The 22872-nt window shown below is 40.6% G+C and overlaps 1 protein-coding gene across 3 annotated transcripts in view; it reads left to right on the top strand.

Annotated features, from left to right (window-relative positions):
* The window catches only part of LOC141780623 (protein kinase C and casein kinase substrate in neurons protein 3), a 14539-nt gene extending 637 nt beyond the window's left edge, over positions 1-13902 (top strand). Inside the window, exons 1-10 of one of the 3 annotated variants that reach the window (XM_074655928.1) lie at positions 1-29; positions 2697-2764; positions 7928-8084; positions 8280-8515; positions 9458-9613; positions 9725-9900; positions 10946-11066; positions 11189-11259; positions 11383-11462; positions 11913-13902. The exon at positions 1-29 is cut by the window's left edge and continues 223 nt beyond it. In XM_074655928.1, the coding sequence (XP_074512029.1) occupies positions 2705-2764; positions 7928-8084; positions 8280-8515; positions 9458-9613; positions 9725-9900; positions 10946-11066; positions 11189-11259; positions 11383-11462; positions 11913-12022 (1167 nt within the window). In that variant the 5' untranslated portion in view covers positions 1-29; positions 2697-2704 and the 3' untranslated portion in view covers positions 12023-13902. Of the gene's footprint in view, positions 37-2696; positions 2765-7927; positions 8085-8279; positions 8516-9457; positions 9614-9724; positions 9901-10945; positions 11067-11188; positions 11260-11382; positions 11463-11912 lie in introns of all 3 variants that reach the window. The other 2 variants (XM_074655927.1, XM_074655926.1) reach the window with 2 other exon arrangements.
* Positions 13903-22872: the final 8970 nt, after the last annotated feature.

The following is a 22872-nucleotide window of genomic DNA, read 5'->3' as shown; positions in this document are numbered from 1 at the left end:
GGACCCATGGTGGAATTAGATCTGTGCTGGTAGGTGGTAAGTTATACTTTACATTCTGTGTAATAGGACAGTGAAGTTGTATGCAAATGCAAGTACACGATACATCTTTTACCACTTGCGTTTAACTTTTGTAACTCAATGAAAGTCAGCATGAGGCTATGTCCCACGAATATCAGAGACGACACAGAAAATCAACTGGAAGTTCTAGCCAGGCTTTTAAAACTTCAATTTGTTTATATATTATATATATTTTTTTTAAAGATTTCAACCTTTATTTACATATTAAGAATACAGCAACATCGGGGGCCTGTCCCAGCCCTTTAGAGGACGTTTAAATTGATTATAAAGTCTATGAAATTACATTTGAAAGGCCTGTGGTGCCATCAAATTGATTCCAGCAGATATGGAGTTGCACATAGACGGATCATAATGCTTATAAAGAGTATGAAATCATATTTGTGGTGTACTTAGGTAGGTATATACAGTTGGGATTGAATTCACACATGCTGTTTGGTTGTGTCATGAGGTTGGAGATAGTACAACTTGCAGGAATGCACCAAATTATCTGATATCTTAAGGCAAGGACAGCAGAGCTCCCCCAACCCCCACGTTTCTCTGGAAACTCGGACACAGTCATACCCCCGAGGAGAGCCAGCCAGCGAGGGGACAGGAAGTCCGGGTCAAGGGTTAAAATGGAGGCGATTCATTATTTTTCTGACCTCCTGCAGAACTCAGGGTTGTGTAATCTGCGAGACCTCAGCGGCAGAGACACGACAGAAGCAAGCTGAGGAAGATCCAGACATGGAGAGGCATGGCATTATGCTCTTAGTGGAGCATGTGATGCCCCGTGAACAGCAGGATGTTGGAGGAAAATCATTGAATCTAATTGTGCAGCCTAACAGAGCCATGGGGAGAGATGGCTGCAGGGAGGAAAAACAGGCATGAAGGCTGAGTCTGGGTGGAGTTCAGCTCCGGGTGCATCGAGGGTTTCAAACACCAGAAGGCAAAACTGCTGTGTGCTGAAATATTTAACTGGAAAAGTTTCTTTTTTGGAAAGTAGAACCAGACGAGCAAAAATAGATCTCATGCTCTTCATGTAGATCACTTCCTTTTGAGCCAGACAGACGTTTTTATGTATTGCAAATGTGCCTGTGTTTCTTTTTACAGTTATAAAAGAGCAGACAAGGTCGCCAGCATGGGAAGAGAGTGAGTGTGAATGATAGGACGTGTTGACCTTTACCCCCTGTTTATTTTAGGATAGCTCATGTGTCACAGCTGGGATTGCTGGGAGAGTTTACTCCATGCTCACTGATGTTGTTACGGCATGTGAGACGTTGCCTCGATTTACTGTACACCTCCTGCTTCAGATTTACTGTACACATCGACTTCCAACAGCAGCTACAACTATTTAATAGGTTTACAGAGCCTCCATTATACAATTCAGTCTCTGACACGTTACACTTGCTGTATCTAGGGCTGCCAATCGATTAAAATATGTAATCACGATTAATCGCATGATTGTCCATAGTTAATCGCGATTAATTGCAAATTAATCACACATTTTTTATCCGTTCAAAATGTACCTTAAAGGGAAATTTAATACTCTTATCAACATGGGAGTGGGCAAATATGCTTGCTTTATGCAAATGTATGTATATATTTAATATTGGAAATCAATTAACAACACAAAACAATGACAAATATTGTCCAGAAACCCTCACAGGTACTGCATTTAGCATAGAAATATGCTCAAATCATAACATGGTAAACTCAATCCAAACAGGCAACAACAGCTGTCAGTGTGTCAGTGTGCTGACTTGACTATGACTTGCCCCAAACTGCATGTGATTATCATAAAGTGGGCATGTCTGTAAAGAGGAGACTCGTGGGTACCCATAGAACCCATTTTCATTCACATATCTTGAGGTCAGAGGTCAAGGGACCCCTTTGAAAATGGACATGCCAGTTTTTCCTTGCCAAAATTGAGTGTAAGTTTGTAGCGTTATTTAGCCTCCTTCGCAACAAGCTAGTATGACATGGTTGGTACTAGTGGATTCCTATGGTTTTCTAGTTTCAAATAATACCAGTATCTCCACTTTAGCTTTAAAACTAATTTACGTAAACTGTGACAGCCCTAGCTGTATATCTCCGCAGCTGATCCAAACATAACATTCACCATTATATCCACTGTTTTCATCAATAATTCAATATCCAGTTTAAAAGCAATCCAAATGAACACAACTGTAATTTGTCGATATACAGTATACGGTACGTGAGTTCATCTGTCAGGGCTGTGAGACATGTGTCACAAAACAGGTTGAGAGGACATGGTTTCCTGATGGATATGTGGTTCTCCTCTGACTCCAATATGGAAAGGATTTGTGCTGCTGGTTTTGAACTGAATTATGAAACTGTCCAAAATGTAGGTGGGGACATAATCATGTGAGAATAAAATCTAATATGAGTCACATTCTCTAACTGGGATCACTTCTGCTGAACTGAAATGTAACATCACAGTCGAGATTGTTCCTCAAGAAAGGATCATTTTACAATATATATTATAAACATACAATATTTCTGACATTTCATAGTTCATACTGTAGCTACAAAGCCCAACGCCTTCTCTACCTACATGTAGAATTACAGAAAGGGTGATACCATATACTCTGAACTAATCACACTCTTTACTCCCTCAGAGAACAGGATGTCAACGCTACCATCAGAAAGCAGCATTGAAGATGCCAGCAATCGCAGCTTCTGGATGGTAAGACTGTGTGTGTCTTGTCTCTCTGTTTTTGTCTGTTTGTCTTCAGAGAGAGAGACAGATCCACTAGATAGCTTTTCCCCTGGTCTCTCAAGTCTCGCTGACCTTCCTGTCAACACAGACTAAACAGTTTTGTTGTTCAGGCTACGTATCAGTGTGAACAAGGCTGTGCTTTTATTTCTAAATGTGAATAGTAACCATTGTACTGCCTTGCTTGGGTTAACTGTGCTCCGGGAAGGTTTTAGTGATAGTGCTGGGCTCATTAGCTATTTGATTGTCTGTGTTTGCTCGACAAAGTAGACTGTGTAGTACAGGGCTCATGTCTCTGGGGATCCTAGGACAAGTTTTTTCCATTTTCACTGCTCTCTGCAACATCATTATTCTGCTAAAGCACTACTGCATGATGGTTGTATTTGTGGTATCCCCTGTTGGATAAAGGAAAGTGGTCAGCTCCTATACAGAGATCTTTTACCTTTTATTCAGATGTTACATTTATTGTCCTAAGTGACTTGAAATGTTTGACAGTGATTTCCTGAAGTCTTGCTGACGACAAGTGTTATAGTGAGTTTTGGATGTGCCGGGAGGTGGATTTTGTTCCCTTCACATAGAGCGAGGCTGTTACGCCTGTTTTTAGTCTGTGCATATCTGAGCTAACCGGCTGCAGCTTCATATTTACCACACAAAACATGAGAGGTATCTTCTCATCTAACTCTCTAAGAAAGTAAGTAAGCCTATTCCCAAACTGTCAAACAAATCCTCTAAAATAAGATCTCAACCATGTTGCATAAAATGACAGTCACTAAGAAAAATCCCACAGAATTAATATTGTAGTAAGTGACACAAGTGGTGAACTTTACTTGCAGAACAAAGTGCAAAACTGGGATCAAGTGCAGTATCTCGTTGACAGGAAACTATTAATACAAGAGGTGATGCTTCCATTCATAGCTCCATAGACGTAGAGAAGAAAATGAATCAATATCAAATAAAGAGCTGGGCGATATGGCCAAAATCTTCTATCACAATATAGGTCATTCTTATCTCAATAACAATACATATCACGATATAGCATGTTTTCTGGTACATCAATAAATAATAGTCTATATGAAATAACCTCATGGTGAAGCCTGTCTATTGTGTGAATTACATACTTGACAAAAGAAAAGGAGTATTTTCTCATTTAATTAATAACTTAAAACATAAATAAATGTTTCCAGCTATACACTAACTATGTTTACATGCAGCACACAAATACAGAGTAATCAGATCAGAGAAATTTGGGTTAATATGTGCTTGTTATTATCAATTTAGAGGACGTTATGTCTCGAAATATGATTTCATCACGATACGATTCCATTGAATGATGATACATTATCATATTGAATTACTGCCCAACTCTAGCGACATATAAATAGTGCATTCATATGTCACTTTTCATGAAACAAACAATCCACAGTGTTATCCTCAGTGAAGGAGATGGTTACATCTACAGCATACTGGACCATTTAATTGAGAATAATTCACAGGACATGATAACACATGATGAATTACAGTGACAGTAAAAATCTACATGTTTACACTTTTATTTTAGCAAAATCTTTTTTACTCCAATCAGTAACAAACATCAAACTATTTTACTTTTGTGAACTGCTCTGCTCTATTTACAAGACACAGTTCTGCTTTGCCACCATGTTTTTAAAGCAGTAAACACTTCCACCATTGCTCGACTATCTAATTTGAGTGTGCTACCGCTTTATGATGGGCTTTGTCTCCCGTTGGCCTCGATGTGCTGCCCCACTTTCATCTCTCCCCTCCTGTAATTTTGGCAGCCTCCTGTTGTGTTGGATGTGTTTCCAGTGTGTGTCATCCTGCCGCTGTGCTCAAGGGCTGTCTGTCATTATACTGCAAGCTAAAGCTCTTTTGTTTTGGATTTGCAAAGTCACCACCACTTTAGGATATTTGCAATTACCGTGCATTCTGTAGAAGTGTACTAGATACATACATGTGACGCATCGGACTCAGCCCTGCATGGGCCCATATTACACTCTTACTGTCCTCTTTACACACTACTGATTATATATAGAGAAAGACAGGCTCTCATGTTGAGTGTCTCTCTAAACACATCCCTTTGCTGCTTTCAAGAAAGAAAATATGATGGTGTTTTTAAATCTGTAACAGACTCTAAATGTTTGACTGGACTGATTCATATTTTTTTAAGACAAACATTTCTGTCAGGTGTTTTTTGAATCTGTTGTTTAATGCTGTGAAGCGTCTCATGAAACGGATCTGTTTTGTTTTGTGCATTGATCTATATTTTGTTTAAAGCACATTGGAAGGACATACATATAAATGCTGGCATGTTGACTTCTACGATTTCTACTTCCATTAATACTACTGCTGCTGCTACACATTTGACTATTTCTATAACTATCACTAATGCCATTGTTACTACTACTGCTAGTACTGCTAGTACTTCAACGTGTTTTCTGCTATCATTATTAGCTCGATAACTGCTAATATTACTGTTACTTCTGCTGGTGGTTCTCATCTTTCTGTGCACTGACACGCTTTCTAGTTTGGATAGGATCGGTTATACACGTGAAATGGGATTTTTTTCAATGGAGGACCGTGGCCATTTTCTTTGATACTGCGTTTTGTTGCTTGGACAGATTCTCTAGTAGCGGATTTGTCTCTGCCTCAGAGATTGGCCAACTGGATCTCTGCAGCGTTGCCGTTGGCCTCAAACTGGATTCCTCAGCTGTTTCTGTTTAATTCTCAGACGAATGAGGAGAGTCACTATAAACCACAACAGAGGCAGAAAGAAAGGAAGAAAGTAGGGAACAAGGAGAGAAATGGGGGGCCACTGATGAGAAGTAGTCCAATTGATTCTGATTAGGGCAAAAAGAAACTGGTGTTTCATCAAAAGCACGTCTTTGCAAGTCTTTGAAGGCTGTTTGTATGAAAATATATCACTGGTACAGTCCGGGGGGCACGTTTTCACACATGCTGCATTCTAATTTCTAAGCGTTTTAAATTATGTGACAAGCAGGTAACATTTGAAGCTATAAAATGAAAGCAAAACTATTTCCTTAAAAGTGTGGAAGGAGAAAAAAACGTATTTATATTACATTTAATTTTACACAATAACTTAAATTTGAAAAGATCATAGAGTGCATGGAGCTATTTGCAATGTGAAATGGTAGGCAGTCAATAATAAGTCTAAATGCACAGTATGTTAGTTTTTATTTGCAGCCTTGCTCACCATTTTTCATTTTAATATTTTGGGGAATCTAATATAAATATTTTATCTTTTTTATCATTAATCTTTAGATTCAGTTTTCTTAACATTGTGTAAGACACCAGTTTTTAAACCATGTTGCTATGGACTGTAAATGAAATACATAAATGAATATATTTACAGGAAAGCAGAAACACAAGTTCAATTTGAAAATGTAAGAAAAGAATATGTGTCATTGCATTAAGAGATAATTTCATACTGGAGATGGCCTGCATATTGATTAATCTTACTATAGCTACCTGTAGCAGAAACCATATTCACCTTACAACTGCTGCTAGCACTATTGACGTTTTGACTTATAAAGACTTTATAAAGACTTAACAACTTGACCTTTCCGATGCACCATTTAATTAACTACCAATTAAGAGCCCCATTGCGATCGACGACTTTGTCAATTAGTTGTAAAAAAACAAAGATTTAGGTCTTTGGTCGAATACTGACAAACACAAGTCACGGTGGGAAGCAAAAGTCTGCTTACAGTTGAGAGTGAGCAGTAGTTACTGTGAAGAGTGAAATATCATCTTACAGAGAATTAGCCAAAGAACGTTTGCACTGAGCACTGTGTGTAATAATCAGTGTATATGAAAAGCATGCAGACCATGTTAGCATCGGTTTTAAGACAGACATACACCTGTTTGACAAGTGAATATCCTCAGCCGGGAGAAAGTTCTGCTAACTTTTTTTTTATTTATACAAGTTCATTTTATGCGCATTGCCTCAGATGATTTAACACAACATGACAACATATATAGTGTCCAGAAACCTTCAACCAGCTGTCTAAATCTGTCAGTGACTAACAGATAGAGTCTGACAGAAAGTGAAAAAGAGAGTAGGAGTGAGTGCTGAGTAGGAGCTGACGGTGGCTGCCAGGAAAATTGCAGAGAGATTTCCAAATACCACATCCACAAACAACACATTTGCTTCAGATATGTTATTACACTCAGGGCCTTGCCTCTGCTGCCCTCTTGTCTTCTCTCTCTCTCCGTCTGGCTTTTTTATGGCCAGGCCTCGTCCTCATGTCCACACTGACCACACCCCGCGCTGCTGCCGCCATTAGAGTTTACCACAGGAAACCTAATGCCAGTAAAATGACACTTGTGGCACGTGGGGATCGACCTTAGACGGCTGCAGCAGTGTCACAGCTGTGAAAGGAGATGAGGATGCAAGCTGGACTTTGTTATGACTGACTGACCAGAGAATGTGATACAGACCAATAGTGACTGTTTAATGTTGACAGGTAGCAGTTCTAGAAAGGTATAATTATTAATAATGGCTACGTACCATTTAGCTGTGCCGGTTCCACTTCAAGGATTTGTGCCAGCTGGTTAACTGGCACAGCTCACTCGGACTCCTAAATGGAACAGAACAATCATTAAAGGGATAGTTAGACATTTCGTGAAATACGCTTGTTCACTTTCTTGCTGAGTGTTAGATGAGAAGATCAATATCACTCTCACGTCTTAACAGTAAAATGTATGTAGTTGGATCCAGCAGCCTGTCAGCTTAGCTTAGCATAAAGACTGCAAACTGGGAACAGTTGAGACAGAAGAGACTCCAGAAAGTTTCAGTGTTTAGTGTTCACTATTACTTTACGAATTAGTTTATTGTCTGCATGCTGTTGCCACTCTGCCAGGAATAAACTATGAGCAGATGAACAATTATGTATTCACTGGCATTGAAATGGTGAAACTAAAACGAAAATCAACCAAAAGTATTCAATACTGGCAAAAATATCGGCAACTTTTGTTTTTTTCAATCCCAAAAAATGATTATGTTATTGGATATTAATATCAGGGTTTAAAGTCCATTAAACCTCCTGTTTATGTTGTGTAAGCAGTAGATCTTCCTCTCTCTTTGTGTCCTGGCAGCCTGGGAACTACCAGCCCACTGTGAAGCGAACTGAAGATGCCTTCCAGGCCTGTAATGACATAGTGGCCTGTTTCCAAGAGAGAGCTCGCGTGGAGAGGCAGTACGCCCAGCAGCTCAGTGAATGGAGCAACAAGTGGAAGCCAGTAGTGGACACCAGTGAGTACTGCGTGTTTTGTCCGTAGAGCATGTAAACTGTGATCATAAAACTCCTTTTTGGGATAAGAGATGGCAATATGTAACTTCTAGTTTTGTTGTTTCGTGTAAATAAAGGCTGGTCATCAGAGTTGTTCCTAAAGCACAAAGACAATTTTAGGAGTTTGTGATTCCCTGGTTTCTGTCCTCCTCCCTCAGGTCCTCTATACGGATCTCTTCTGAAGGCTTGGCAGTGTTTTCTGTCCTCTGCTGACCGGCTGGCCTCCTTACACGCCTCCATCTGTCGCTCCCTGGTGTCGGAGGATGGAGACCGGGTCAGGACCTGGCAGAAGGACACCTTCCACAAGAAGTTATTTGGAGGCTTCAAGGAGACCCAGGACACTGAGACAGGCTTTACACGTGCTCAGAAGCCGTGGGCCAAGCGACTTAAAAAGGTCTGATTCTGATTCAAAAGTCAGGTTCAGTGTTACACTGATGATTTAAAGCTCTAGTCTGAAACACTGATATAAAGTAGATACATCCAGGCTTGATTTCTGGAGGACAGAGTCACATTCAGAGATGTGAAATGCCTGATAAACCCTCAGTGCGATAAAGTCCAACGGAAATGAAATTGCATTTTTGTCTGCTACAGCATCCTCTGTAAATCACTTACCCTGTTCTCCTTTGAGTAACATTCAGAAACCAAAGGGGTTTCAAGGTGTTTTGGTTTCATGATGGTGCCCCCTAGTCTTGCATTACGTAATTCGATGGAAGTACTGCTGGGACAAAAGACAATAATAAAAATGTAAATTCAAAGTGAAAAGTGAAAAATGTGTGCAAAGTCTCAGCAGCAGAACCTATTCAGTCAAAGAGGAAATGACTGACACACAATACACAGAAATATGTGGAAGAAAAAAATACTTAAAGCTCCTGACAGCTTGGTTTTATAAAAAAAATTCTTGATTACATTAAATATTCATTACAAAATAAGTAACAATGACATTTGTAGTCACACAACCTGTGCTTTTCTGTGATTTGAGAGCAAGAGGACATCCATCAAAAGCAGAATTACATAACTTCATCAAAAATATACACAAGCCCCTTAGGGATCAATACTTCATAAAGTGACTGCAACATCACAAATGGAAACTCATTAAGTAAATGGCCTCAATTCAAGGTCTATATTTAGACCACAGAGACCTGATGCACTATGATTTTATTTTGGGCATCAGCAAGATGCTTTTCAAAGCCAGGTGCATCTCAATTTTCAAAATGATCTTAACAGGTTGAAGTACTCTTGAATGGACAAGATGTTTTTTTTTGTGAACAATTTGTCCTGCATTTTCCTCATCCATCCACAACTGTAGATAATAAGGTGTGTTCTGGTTCGTCCACAGCTGGATAAAGCCAGGAGGGCGTACCACAAAGTGAGCCGTAAGGAGCAGGCAGCCAGGGAGCGAGAGCTACACGCTCAGGGAAACCCGGACGTCGCCATCGACAAACAGAAGAAGATCCTGGAGGAGAGAGAGCTGGCTCAACAGGAGGCTGAGAAGGTGAGGGTAGTAGGATAGGGTAGGGTTACCTATGCATTCATGTGAGTGTGTATGAATATGTCAATCCATTGTGACCCAATGAGTCCCTGAGCAGTGTGTGAATGTTTACAGGTTCGTGCACGCTATGAGAAAGTCCTTGAGGAGGTGAACCGCTACGCTCCACGCTACATGGAGGAGATGGAGTCCATCTTTGACCAATCGCAGGACGAGGAGCGCAAGAGGATTGTCTTCCTCAAACAGGCCTTTCTCTCCATCCACAAACACCTGGATATTACAAACAATGAGAGGTGAACCGCAGTGTTTTGTGTGTGTGTGTGTTGGTTGTTGTAAGTTGCAGTCTGATTAGATGAAGATCAATATGTTTGGTGAAACAGGTAGCTGTGTATTTAGAGCTAAGTATGTACAAAAATCAATAGTCTGACTTAATTTAGACCCAATTAAAAGCTGTTCCACTACATATGGCATGAGTGTTACTCAGTGACTCACTTCTCTAATAAAGGAAATAAAAGCAAAGACAGCAACTCAATTACTTTATAAAATCTGCAGGGGCCATGGGGGGATATAGGGTAGATGAGAGAATTGATATACTCTATTAATCTGCTTAATTTTTGGGTAACACTTTACTTAAAATGCTCTGGATGACAATGCAAGCAGATTATGTGTCAATTAGAAGTTTCAATAAACGTAAATTACAGTATAAACATCAGAGGAACATCAGCAGGTGGCTCATAAAGTATTCATCCTCCTACATTCCTGCATGTTGTGTTTATTACATCAGGCTCAGTTACGATGCATTGTAAAGCCCTATGAGCACTTCATGTAAAGCGTCACGATTTTTCTGTCTTTGACTGATTGGCTGATATTTTAATATAGAAAATAACAACATTAACAATGAAAACATTCAAACTGACAGCAGAAATGTGAAGCATATGTTAAACTGTTGTGCAGCTTCTTGACTCTTTGGTGTTGTTTGTTTGGTTCAGTCAAAATATTCCCCATAAAAGAGAAATAATTTCTCTCAGTTGGTATTTAGAGAAACTAGATTAAGATAATGCCGCTGGTTTATGCTTAATATTGAAGCCATAAAAACAGTTGAAATGTCAGTTGAAGTAAAAGCGGTTTCATTTTCATTTAAAGAGTAAGAGTAAAATTTCAGCGCCAGAGATAGCTAGTGTGTTTGCACTGTGAATAACTTAAATATCAGTTGATATGTAAGCAGCGGTGGTAGTTGAAATGTCAGCTGAACTATTAGAAATAATTAATGAATATTGGATATAAAAGTGTGTCAATCTCATTTTGGGTTCTCTTATTTACACTCCACCACTCATTTAGTGTGAGGGCCGTGTACAATGAGCTCCACAACACACTGATGGCCATCGATGAGCATGAGGACCTTCGCTGGTGGAAAAACACCTATGGGCCCGGCATGCCCACCGACTGGCCTCACTTCCAGGTATTTCAGTCTTTGTCTAACTCCAACCATTTCTATTATTAAAATTGATGTGAAGTTCAGTTATTCTATTGTTTAGTCTGAAGTTAAATGTTCAGTAATTATTTTGTTCAAATGTTTTTTAGGAATGGACGCCCGAGAAGAAAGCCAAAAAAGGGAAGAAAGAAGGAGAAAAGAAAGGAACAATAGAGAGGAAGTGAGTATATGAAATTGTTCTGTAGTTTGTGTTTTTACATTGATTTGATGCTGTGTAGATCTTGGTGTTCGACTGATCAGACATCATCATCTGTCTCTCTGACTCTTCTTTCTTTTCTTCTAGTGTGATGATTGGAGGAGTGAGAGTAAGAGCTATGTATGACTATGCTGGACAGGAGACAGATGAGCTGTCATTTAAAGCAGGTAAACACACTAGTACCTTCCTACAAAACTTACTGAATGCCTTGTGTATAGCATTAATTAAAAACAGTATGCAAAACTGTACATTATTGTTATTTGGCATACTATCTATTTATATTTAAATTATCTTATTTTTGTCTATTCAATTGTCTTTTTTTTTGGAGCTGAAACGTTTAGTTGAATATTCAAGTTGATCAGCAGACAATTAATCAACTATTTTGATAATCATTTAACAGTTTAAGTAATTGTTGATATTGTTTATTGAATATGAGTTTTGGACTGCTGATAGGACAAAACAAGCAATCTGAAGACGTCAACTTGAGCACTGGGAAACTGTGACGCTCATTTTTTGGGGAATCTTTGGACGTTTTACAGACCACGCTATTAATCGAGGAAATAATTGATCAGGAAAATATTTTTTTTTCAATAACATTTTTTAATTTCTCCCTACAGGTGAGGAGTTTTTGAAGATTGAGGATGAGGATGATCAGGGCTGGTGTCGGGGGATGAAGGACGGCGGGAGTGAGGGGCTTTACCCAGCCAACTATGTCGAGGTGGTGTAGTTAATGCATCTAGACTGAAAATGAAAGATCTTGTTACATCACATGCTTCGTTTCACTGTGGAAGTCACAATCTGGTGTTACGTCTAAATGTCAGAAATATAAAACCAATGCTGTAAAGAAAAACACCAAGTAGCTATTAGCCAAAGATCTGGTCTGTGATGAGAGTATTATCACACTTAAGAGGATATTTTAGCAAACAGAGATTTTTAAAAACTATCCAGGTTGTGTAATCTCTTGAAGGATTTTGAGAAATGTTTTAATATATACAGTATGCATACCACTTGTACCGAAGCCATATGATAAACCATTCTTTAATGTAAAAAAGTGCTCTTAAGATATACTATATAGCTATAGCCATCTGGTGCTGAAATTACATTACAGGACTGTTATTTTCCTTGAGCTGTTTTTATTTCTTTGCACCTCAACACATTGCTATTAAAATGCTCACAAAGCCTCTCAACCATATGAAGAAAGTGACGCTAATACTGTGATTTTAATGAATCAAAGCAGCAAAGCACAAGTGGAGTCAGCTTGATAAAAGTAGACCTGTATTTCTCTTCTGTTTTTGTGGTTTAAAGGAACAGTTCAACATGTTTAGGAATATGGTTGTTTGCTGTCAAATACACAGTGGGATGGGAAGATTGATATTAGTTTAATCTCTGTGTGTCTGTTACAGGGGAAATGTTAGCCTAGCAGCATCAACACACATTCCAGGAACTCCAGTGCTGTCTTATTTTGTATCTTCTTTACTTAAAGATGAAGATGACACTTATGTGAAAGGTTGGACATTTAGTGATGTACCCGAGAAATATCACCCAGCTCTGCTGGAGCTTCATAGGCAACCCGTTCACTCCCAACTCATCAAATATCTTGGTCAGAGGCAGTGCTTGAAATGGAAAAAAAAGTGCCGGTACTCCCCTTATGCATGTGTTGCCGTGTATATATCCCCAGTATCATCAAAAGTTATTGTATTCTGAAGTGAATAAAAGATACTAGGAGTGGGAGGGGAGGATGGACGAGTAAATCTACGTTGGAAGTATATTTTGAAAGGAGACTGCATGTATGTTAAGAGCAGAAACTGAACGATTCCTGGGAACACAGAAGTTTATTTTGAAAAGACACTATGCATGTAACGAGCTGAGATGGACACTTCTTCTATAGGATATTTCAGTCCTTTGTTTTGGTTTTCGAGCCCGCAAACCTTTTGGTTCACTCTCATCAGACTCTGATCAGTGTCGTTTTCAGCATTGGAGTTCAGCATACTTTGGGGCGGCTAAGGTTCAGGAGGAAGAGGAAGTGTGGTTCAATCCCACACCAAACCTCAAAATTGCTCTAGATAGTCAGGCCAGCGCCTCGCATGGTGTCTCCATCACCATCAAGCTGTGTGAATGAGTGGCAAATTGAAAAGCATTCTGCCCACTAACGTAGAAAAGTGCAGTCCATTTATAATTTTTTTTTATCCTAGCATCAAGATGCTTTTGACAAACAGGGCCCAGGTCTAAACACGTCCCAGAAGTAAAGGTACCTCAGCACAGAATGTTCAGAGATGAAACTGATATTGCTCTTCTTCATCACATTCTCAGTTTGACACCAAACACTCAGATTTCTCAGTATGTCAGACTGTTACTTTAAGATAAGTACTGGGGAACAAATAGTTTTCCTGTCTGTCTGTAATCATCTGTTGCTATACTGTACTGTATGTATGACGCTTATCATGGAGAGCATCTTTACCAAAGTAAGGAAACTGCTGGGTTTGCTTTCCTCTTGTCTTTAGCCTTCTTCAATATCTGTGTATGTGCTGTGTGTCTTGTAAAAACTATGCATTTGCAACTGCCTGTCTTTTGGAAATAAAATGTTTAACTGTTACACAAACAAAATAAGAGTTGTTGAATTTAGGATGGAAAGAATGAATATGTGTGTGTGAGAGACTGATGTGTGTGTTTGAGTTTGTGAATCACTGTGCCATCATCCTCTGGAGTCCTGAAGTCCTGCCTGTGGAGGTTATTACAAGTGCAGCGCTGTCACAGTCACTTTTAAGCTTTGTGTCCGTGTCAAGAGAACTGTGTCCAGGTCAAACGCTGCTCTTTATCTTGATGATGCCACCACAGAGTCAGATGCAGCCCGACATCAACACATGGCCATCAGCCAAGCAAACACTGACACACACACCACTGTTTATGTTTGAGCCAGCCGATAGCGAGGAGTTCAATGATAAATCCTGGTATATTGTTACACTCTACTCAAACACACAAACACACTCAAGGTTTTGCAGTAAATACAAGCAGACAGGAGTATGTTTGACAGGAATGTCTGTTTCCACAGGAGTAATGGAAATAATGATGTCACCCTGGAAGGAATTTCCTCACCTGATGATAGATTTCTTGCTTGTAGCGGACGTAGACTGATCTGTAATCACAGGCAACCACAGCTGAGCTCTGACACCCTTCCCTCTGCTGCCTGTAACATATCCGACAAAGAACTGGAAAACCTGCAAAAGATGGAGAACACAAATATACTGAAGTCAGATGGTTTAATCTAGTAAAAATAGCAGTACGATATAAAAATACTTTCCATTATGAATAAAGTCATGCAATTCAAATTTTACTTAAACCTACAATAATGATTTTCTGACCATTTGGAGGCAGATGAAGCAAGCTGTGAATGTATCATTTGAAGTCGTATTTCTGACCACCGTGAAAATGTAACCACAAATGGTATAACTGTGCAGTTTATTGCTGAGCAGGCAGTATTGTTGGACAATGGGTATTCAGAGATTTTTGCTAGCTGCTGCGGCCAAAAACAACGAGTGCGGTGAGAGTGAACCAAAACAGTAAAGTTGCTGCCAGACAGCTAAACAACTCACTATAAAGCTATGTAAAGCCGAGGGGAGCTGCAGATTTAGGTGATAATTCTCTATAGATTCTTCACTATGAGAAACCCCTTCACATTGCCACATTTCCATTGTCATTTTTCATTATTATAAAAAAATATCAATTAAATATCAGATATCATTATCAAATAAAACTTTACAGAATTTTTAAAAAGTGAAATGAAAAGAACAGACACTTTATAGATCTTTATAGATCACCCCTGTTCAACTGTTTCGTTTTAGCATGCTCTGGCCAGTGGCCACTGACAGAGCACTCAGCTTCGCCCAGACCAATCCGTCAAAAAGAAGTTCACCAATGACTAAACCCCTCATGACACCTAAAAATACAATTCAGTGAGAGAAGTGGCACAAAGGCCACAGGCAGTGGTCGACTGGCAAGTGGGAAAAAGTCCCTTTGTCATCCTTCATCTTGTTTTCAACAAGCTGAGGAGTTCATTTATGGGGAATGACAAACCAAGTCCATGACCTGAGAGCTTGTTTCCCGCAGTGGAGTGTTCTGCCAGCTCTGTTATGGGGTAGACTGTATTTTGTCTTGGCTTTGGTCCACTGAACCCTTAAAAGAAAAAGGTTATTACCAGTAAATACACTGCCAATCCTGAGTGATCACACTCATCCTCAAAGACGTATTTCTTTGCTGGTGGGAGTGGACTCTTTCATGATAAAACTGACCCTCATTTATACTTTGATTAATGTCAAAATGATGTAAACAACACATGATAAGAGACAAATGATGTGAAAGTTATGAGCCCTCTGTAGACATTTTATTTGGCAGCATCACCTGCGGGCCACTTTCGACACAACACAGAAGCTTGTAATTGGGTAGTGCAGACATTTGATCTGCGTCCAGGGCTCAATGACTTTTTGTGTCACATTAGAAGAAGAGCTGAAGGGTAGCAAGTTATTTTTATGCTTCAGTCATTTTACAAGGGAACAATGAAAGGGTAAGAGTAATACTGCGAGAAAGAGACTTTTGCAATTTACATCAAGTACCCAACTTCTTTTAGTTCTGAAACACTGTTAACATCCATTTTGACTTTCCCTCTTCATCACTCCTTTCAGAGCAAACTGGTCGCTTCTCACCAAACTCTGAACTCTGCTCATTTGCATTCATTAGCTCAAGCTCATTCATACTGTAGGTGCAATGCAAATACACACCCATTAACAGACGCTTGTTTGTCAGGACAATAATGAGTGGGAACGGCTCATTTGCATGCTAATAGCCTCATGATATTCAATTTGATGCCACTGAGCTTTCAAACACCAACTGCTCACAGTTTTAGCTATTGATCTCAGTGAGGTCACCATGTGGACACACACTCTTAGCGCAGGAGTGCTGACCACTTACCCTTATTTATCACACAAGACTTCCTGATTGATCATGAATCCAAAACATGTCACTGTTTGTGTTGACATTGCTTGATTTTCACTGCTAATGTCACCACTCATTTAAGTCACAATTTTTGCGTACTACAGAAGACAACTAGCTTATCCTGTTCTCCAGCAGAGGGAGCTAAAAGATCAGCAGCACAACCCTCAGCAGGCCTGTCTTGAGGAGAAATATGCACGCCGGGGTGGCAGCATAATGGGAAAATGTCTTTATTCCCTCATCTCTCATGTGGTGACAGGCAGAACTTTAGGTTGCCATGGAGAGAGCTGCTGAAACGGAGCCATAATTAACAGAGCCACAGAACTTGGTTCAATGACTCATTACATTTCGAGAAGTTAATGAGGAAATCACAAAGCTCCTCGAAGGCAAATGACTCTCTATGTGTGTAATGTGTACATATGACAAATGTTTGAAGTCACATCATGAGGTGAATATTACTGTACACTGCTGCGGTCGGTTCTGCAGGGCTAATGACGAGCATGTGATCTGCCCCCGTGCAGTCTAGTCGAGAACTGTGTGTGTGTGTGTGTGTGTGTGAGACTGTACGTGTGTTTATGTGTATGTGTGCATGGTTGGGTGGGTGCATTAGTGTGTGTTGAGGGAATGACTCACCTCCTTGTCAGGGAGACACAAAACATATGAACATTTTCTCAGGTTATCACACACACATACTGTATTCTCTCCAGCTCCTTGCTCCAGATGTACTTTGGCATCTGGAGCAAGGCTCTCTCTCGCTCTCTTTCTTTCTGTCTCTTTCCTCTTGCTCTCCATAAGCTCAAGCTGCCCTGGGGAGGCTCCTGTCGCAGCTAAGGGCCAACAGTGAGCCTGCTCGGGGGTTAACAGAGTAGCTAAGAACACAGGAAAAGCCGCCCAACCACCTGTAGACCTGCCAAGAGCACTTAAGCACAAACCGTCTCTCTCAATTTATCTTAAGGATGTCTGGAAAATCCCACTTGACTCTCTTGCTTAAACAACAATGAGGCCACCGGTGGGGGATGATCCCCCTGGAAAGGCAGAGGCAAGGTAGCAGTTAAAAAGCCAAAGGTGCAAAGAGTCACGAGAGGAGCAAGCAGACTTAAGGCCAAGCCGCAGACCGACCAAGGCCAGGTATACAGCCCTCGGGCCTCAGCCTGCAGGGGCCAGACTCATCTGCACCAGGCAACAGGGTCAACCAAGGAGAGAGAAAAGACCGGCTCTCCTCTGAATGTGTAAGCATTCATTCTAAACTGCTCCAAAATAATGAGCAATCCAGAAAATGGTTATTCTCGCATTTCAATTAGCCTAATTAAAGAGAGGGCAGCAGGCTACTCAGAAGAATGGCAAGCACTACAGTACAGTGTGTATTTGTAGGTGTATGTGTGAGTGTGTGTGTGTGAATGAGAGAGAGAGCGAGAGACTCTCCAAGGGGTTCAGCTGGAACACTGCATCAGCAGTCAGAGTATGAGAAATTAACCATTTGCTTCCTTCCCTCCACAGCCTGAAGCAGATACGCAATCTGGTCAGCATACTGGCTGCCAGAGAAGATGCACAATCACACAGCGTCTCCATCAATCTGTCATCAATCATTTAAATCTCTGATTCTGTGGGTCTGATTGTTCAGTTATTCAGTGCATATAATAATACTGGCCAAAAGGTGTGTGTTATCTCTAACTGTCCGCAGTGAGACAAATGTGGTATCTGTTCATGTTTTGTTTTTTTATCGTATGGATGTGAAGGAGATGCTGGCAGTGAAAGAGTTAAGCGTAAGTTCAGCATCCAGTCTGACAGTGAGAGCCAGATGGTCATGTAGAGCACTTACAGTGACATGGGCCTACACAGCTCCCTCTGCTGGAACACACACACGCACACGCACACACGCACGCACGCACACGCACACGCACACACGCACACACACACACACACACACACACGCGCACACGCGCACACACGCACACACGCACACACGCACGCACGCACGCACACACACACACACACACACACACACACACACACACACACACACACACACAACTCATTTGCATGCAAACGCACACATGAACATCTCTGGCAGATAACAGCGGATGTGATTCCCAGGTCATTTACCCATCCATCTCCCCTCCCTTCCTCAACTCTTTTCCCTTCTCTCACTTCCTCGCTCCTCCTCTTTCCATTTCCCTCGGTCTCAGTCTGATGGCCAGAGTTAATTGGCTGCTGTCTAATTGCTGCTCATTAGCTTGAGTAACCAAACATGTGAGACGTAGCAAACAAAACCTTCCTCCGGCTCTCGCTTGGATCTGCTCTGCGCTGTGTTTTGTTTTTGCAATTCCCATTCCAAGTCATCCCCCACCGCCTCCCGTGGCTTTCTGCGCATTACCTGCCTTTGTTTGTTTGCATCTTTCACTTTGTCGCTTCACTCACCCTGAACTGGAAAGCATCTGAAAGGCAGAGATGAATAACTTCAATGCCAAACCCAATAAACACAAAATTTTTCCCATTATATGATGGCACGGTATAAACAATTTTGAAACTCAACAAACATTCCCTTTTATGCTGGCTTTCTACACTCTATTGTCAATGTCAAAATGTTTGCTGCGTAATCTTCAGCCCCTGTGTTTTCTTTGCCTGCATATAATGTGCACACAAGCTCATCTGCACACACACAGGAACAGGCATACAATATGTATTGTTTTACACACATCCTAGAAATCCTCATAATGCACGCAAACACCCACCCACATGTGCAGACACACATCAGAAAGGCCAGCCTCCTCGCCCACACCCGTTGGCATTTGGCAGGTTCTCTATATTTGGGTAGTGCCCCTCCCATAAGCCCAGCCTTCTCAGCTCCCCTCCCTATTTAATCTATTTTAGAAAAACCTCGGGGGTTTAATTCCTTTCTCAAGGCAAAGTGCTTTGCTGGCATTGCAGCCAAATCCATACACAAGGAGTGCATCAAGCTTTAAAGTGGACATCTCAACAGCGGAGCAGTTTAGTCAGAGTGACGTGAAATATAGACCAATGTGTGTCACTGTAGAACAAGATAAAAAAGAACAAAAATTGGTCTAGGGCTGCTGCTGTCCTCGGGGTACCGTGGGGGACCGTGGCGAGAAACACTGGAAAGAGTGAGGAGAATTACACAACCCTCGTAAATGCACACACACAGACAGACACACACACACACGCATACCTTGTGATATGCCAAGAAAATTATTTACTACTCAAGAGCAGGCCCTAAATGATTAGATTAGTCTCCTGGCTCTGTGGCTCTGTGGCTCCTGTAGCGCCAAGAGACAGAATGTGATGAGACATTACTAACGTTAGAGATACAACGCAAGAAAGGACGGAACAGTAAATATGATAAGTACAAAAAAAAGGAAGAAAGACAGAAGGAATTAAGTGGACATCTCAAAATATTACTCAAATCATCTTCACGAACCCCCACCAGGCTATCGTGAGTCAGACCCTTTTCTCCCACCATACGAACTGACATTTGCAGCCCGCAACTGCAGCCCCAATAATAGACATTTTATATATTTTTTAAATCCTTTTTTAATATTATAAAAAAAGTGATTATATCTGCTTTAAACTTTGTGTGCATGAGCCTCCCTTCTGCTTGAATTTATTTCATTAATGTCCTTTGATACATTATGAAATGAATGACAATGTGAAAGGTGTATTGATGAACCTACGGAGAATTATCACCTGAATCTGCAGCTCTATGGAGCTTTATAGTGAGTTTGAGCTCATTGTTTATCTTACTGGCCCGCAACTTTACTGTTTTGGCTTCACTCTCACCAATCTCATAGCATTGCTTTCGACCACAGCAGGCAACTGTTTTAATTGGAAAAGAAACCACCTGGTCAGCAACAAACAGCAGACAGTCGCAGTTAGAGACTAGCTGGTTAGCGACACCTAAAGAGCCAGATATTTAGACTAATTAGACCAAAGGCAGAGCTAAAAGAGGGTGAATATTGGATTTACAATAATCAGGTGGACACAGACACAACTCCAGACGAATGATAATGTTGCTTTGTAACTGTCTGCTGGATGTGTAAATACATTGGTTTATATGTGTAATACATTTAAATATGTGTAATACAACGGTTTGTTAACACATTTGCTTCAACTTTCAACTTAAAAGGCAATGGTCTGTTCACTTGTTTTTTCTGTCCCCAAATGGTCAAAAAACAGTTATTAGTGTAAGATAAAATAAATTAAAGAAATGCTCAAAATGCCACAATAAAAAAGGCTAATGATGAGTTTATGTTTAAACTTGCATTAACTTTTTTTTAATTTTTTGGCCAATTGGGGACAGCAAAACAAACTAGCAAACTGGTTTATTTATACATCTAGTGGATCCAGAGCAACATTACCATTCATTCGGAGTATGTTTCTGTTTTTCTTCTGTCCACCACTCCTGAATATCTGTCACTTTAACTGCTAAATGCTCCACTGTGTTCATCAGCTAGTCTCTAACTTTGTCTGCTGTTTGGTGCTCAGCAGGTCGGTTTATCAACCGTCTTTTCGCTGAGAACAGCTGACACGCCATGAGCGTGGTGAGAGTGAACCAAAACAATGAAGTTACAGGCCAGAAAATAAAAACAGTGAGCTGTAATTTGCCATACTGCTCTGTAGAGCTGAGAGGAAATGCAGAGTTGGGTGATGAATCCCTGTGGGCTCATCGCTACGAGCGACCCCTTTCATATACAAGCTGTCATGTATTCCATTGATATAAAAGAAACATAAAAGAATGTTTTTTAGCCGCTTTAAGGTGAAATGCTGAAATAAATAGGGGTACAAAACGACAAAGAAATTATAGAAATGCTTAAAATTCCAGGAAAAATGTAAATTGTGAGTTCATGTCCAAGATTTTCAGCTCCCTTCACATCCTCTTTGAGGCTGTTCCAACATTTTTAGGAACTCCATACTGCCTCACCAAATGTTCTTCTTGTAAATGTCCAACTTGGACACACAATTCAACAATGAAAGCCTCTCTCTCTTTACCCCATCACACAGAACATCCAGTGCTCAAAAATCACGTTGTAAAAGCACAAGCCCTGCCTCATACCCAGCCATGCAGGAAGCAGTTGGATGCACTTTCCTCCACACTGCAGCCCCCTTGACCTTAGAAGTAACAGCTTGTGTAAGACCCTTCTGAAAACCTCAGCCACTATGTCCTGCCACTTGGGTTCACCAGAGGACTTTGAGGTTCCTGACCTTAACACATACTGCGTACGGGCCTGTCCAAACTGCTCCAGGCTAAGGGCAAGGAGGTTGGAAAACCCCCCAAAGAGCCCGGCTGAGTAACTGGACTGACCTCGTTGAGTTTGGCTGGAGGGGTTCACTGCCAGATGCTGTGACTGTGCTGGCTGGTGATGCTACAGAGAGGACAGGCTACTGAGTCTTCCTCCACTGAAGGCATCTGACGAAAGAAAAAAAACAAAAACAGAAAGAAAAATAAATAAATTAAGATAAAATGAGCAAATGGAATCCTCTGATGAGAAATTAAAGTGGGTGATTGCAGTGGCTGATGGGTGAGGGGGAGTCACGACAAAGACAATAAAGAGCAATAGGAGATACGGAGAGAGAGAGAGACAGCTAGAGAAAGAGAGAGAGAGACAGCTAGAGAAAGAAAGAGAGAGAGGTGGGCGATTGGTCCTATGAAAGAGTTGTCATGGTAACAAGTGATCATGATGAGGTTGAGAGTGATCAGAGAAGACTTTTGGAAAGAAAGTACAAATACATACAGAAGATGCATAATTACATCAGACATAAAAGGCCAATACGGGACAATATTACGTCAGAGTTGGCGACGTGTGATGGAAACTAATTCAAAAGTTAAGTTTTAAACTTTAGATTTAATAAAGCACCATTTAATTTACATTAGATTAAGCTGAAGTACAACAAATCACCTCTCATGGGAAGTCTACGGTTTCATTAATTAAGTGGGCTGTTTGTGCTACTCTTTATTGCAAAATCAGATGTTATTACATTAGTAAACATATTTTGTTGTGTTTAGAGGAACAGGTTGCATGCAGTGTCCATAGTGTGAGCAGAAGGCCTTTCTGAACCTTGGTCTTCAAGGTGATGGCCACAGCTGCTGCCACACGACTGATGTAAATGTTGGTAACAGTTCTGCGAACACCTTAGTTTTCTATAGTTTACAGTTCATAGTTAATTTTCTCCTCATTGTCACAATGGAGCAAAACATGCCCCCTAAAACAGAGCTCTAAAATACAGGAAGTGGCCAATCAGAATGTACCATGTGCCCACCCCATCATGGGGGGGATTGGGATTTCTAGTTTAGAGGCGTTGTATATTTCTTTAGACTTTTACTTGTTTGTTGGTGCTTTTGTTTTGGTTAATTCCTAAAAATATAGAATCTGGTAATAGACTAATTGGCCTATTTTGTTTTATTTGTACTTCAGGTGGTAGTGGTTTGTCTTTGTTGCCCCCTTTGATTAAAAAATGCTCCGATCAGCCATTATATACTGTATGTTCCCTTTTGTGTTCTTCTTAGTTGACCTCTTATTGGCCCAGAATTTGTGGCATATTTTGTAAATTGTTTGCTTAATTTTTGGGTAAATAAAACCC

This window comes from Sebastes fasciatus, chromosome 13, assembly GCF_043250625.1.
Source record: "Sebastes fasciatus isolate fSebFas1 chromosome 13, fSebFas1.pri, whole genome shotgun sequence".
In the NCBI taxonomy this organism is placed as follows: domain Eukaryota; kingdom Metazoa; phylum Chordata; class Actinopteri; order Perciformes; family Sebastidae; genus Sebastes; species Sebastes fasciatus.
Note: the sequence above shows the minus strand (reverse complement) of the source record. Positions and strands in the feature narration are given on the sequence as shown.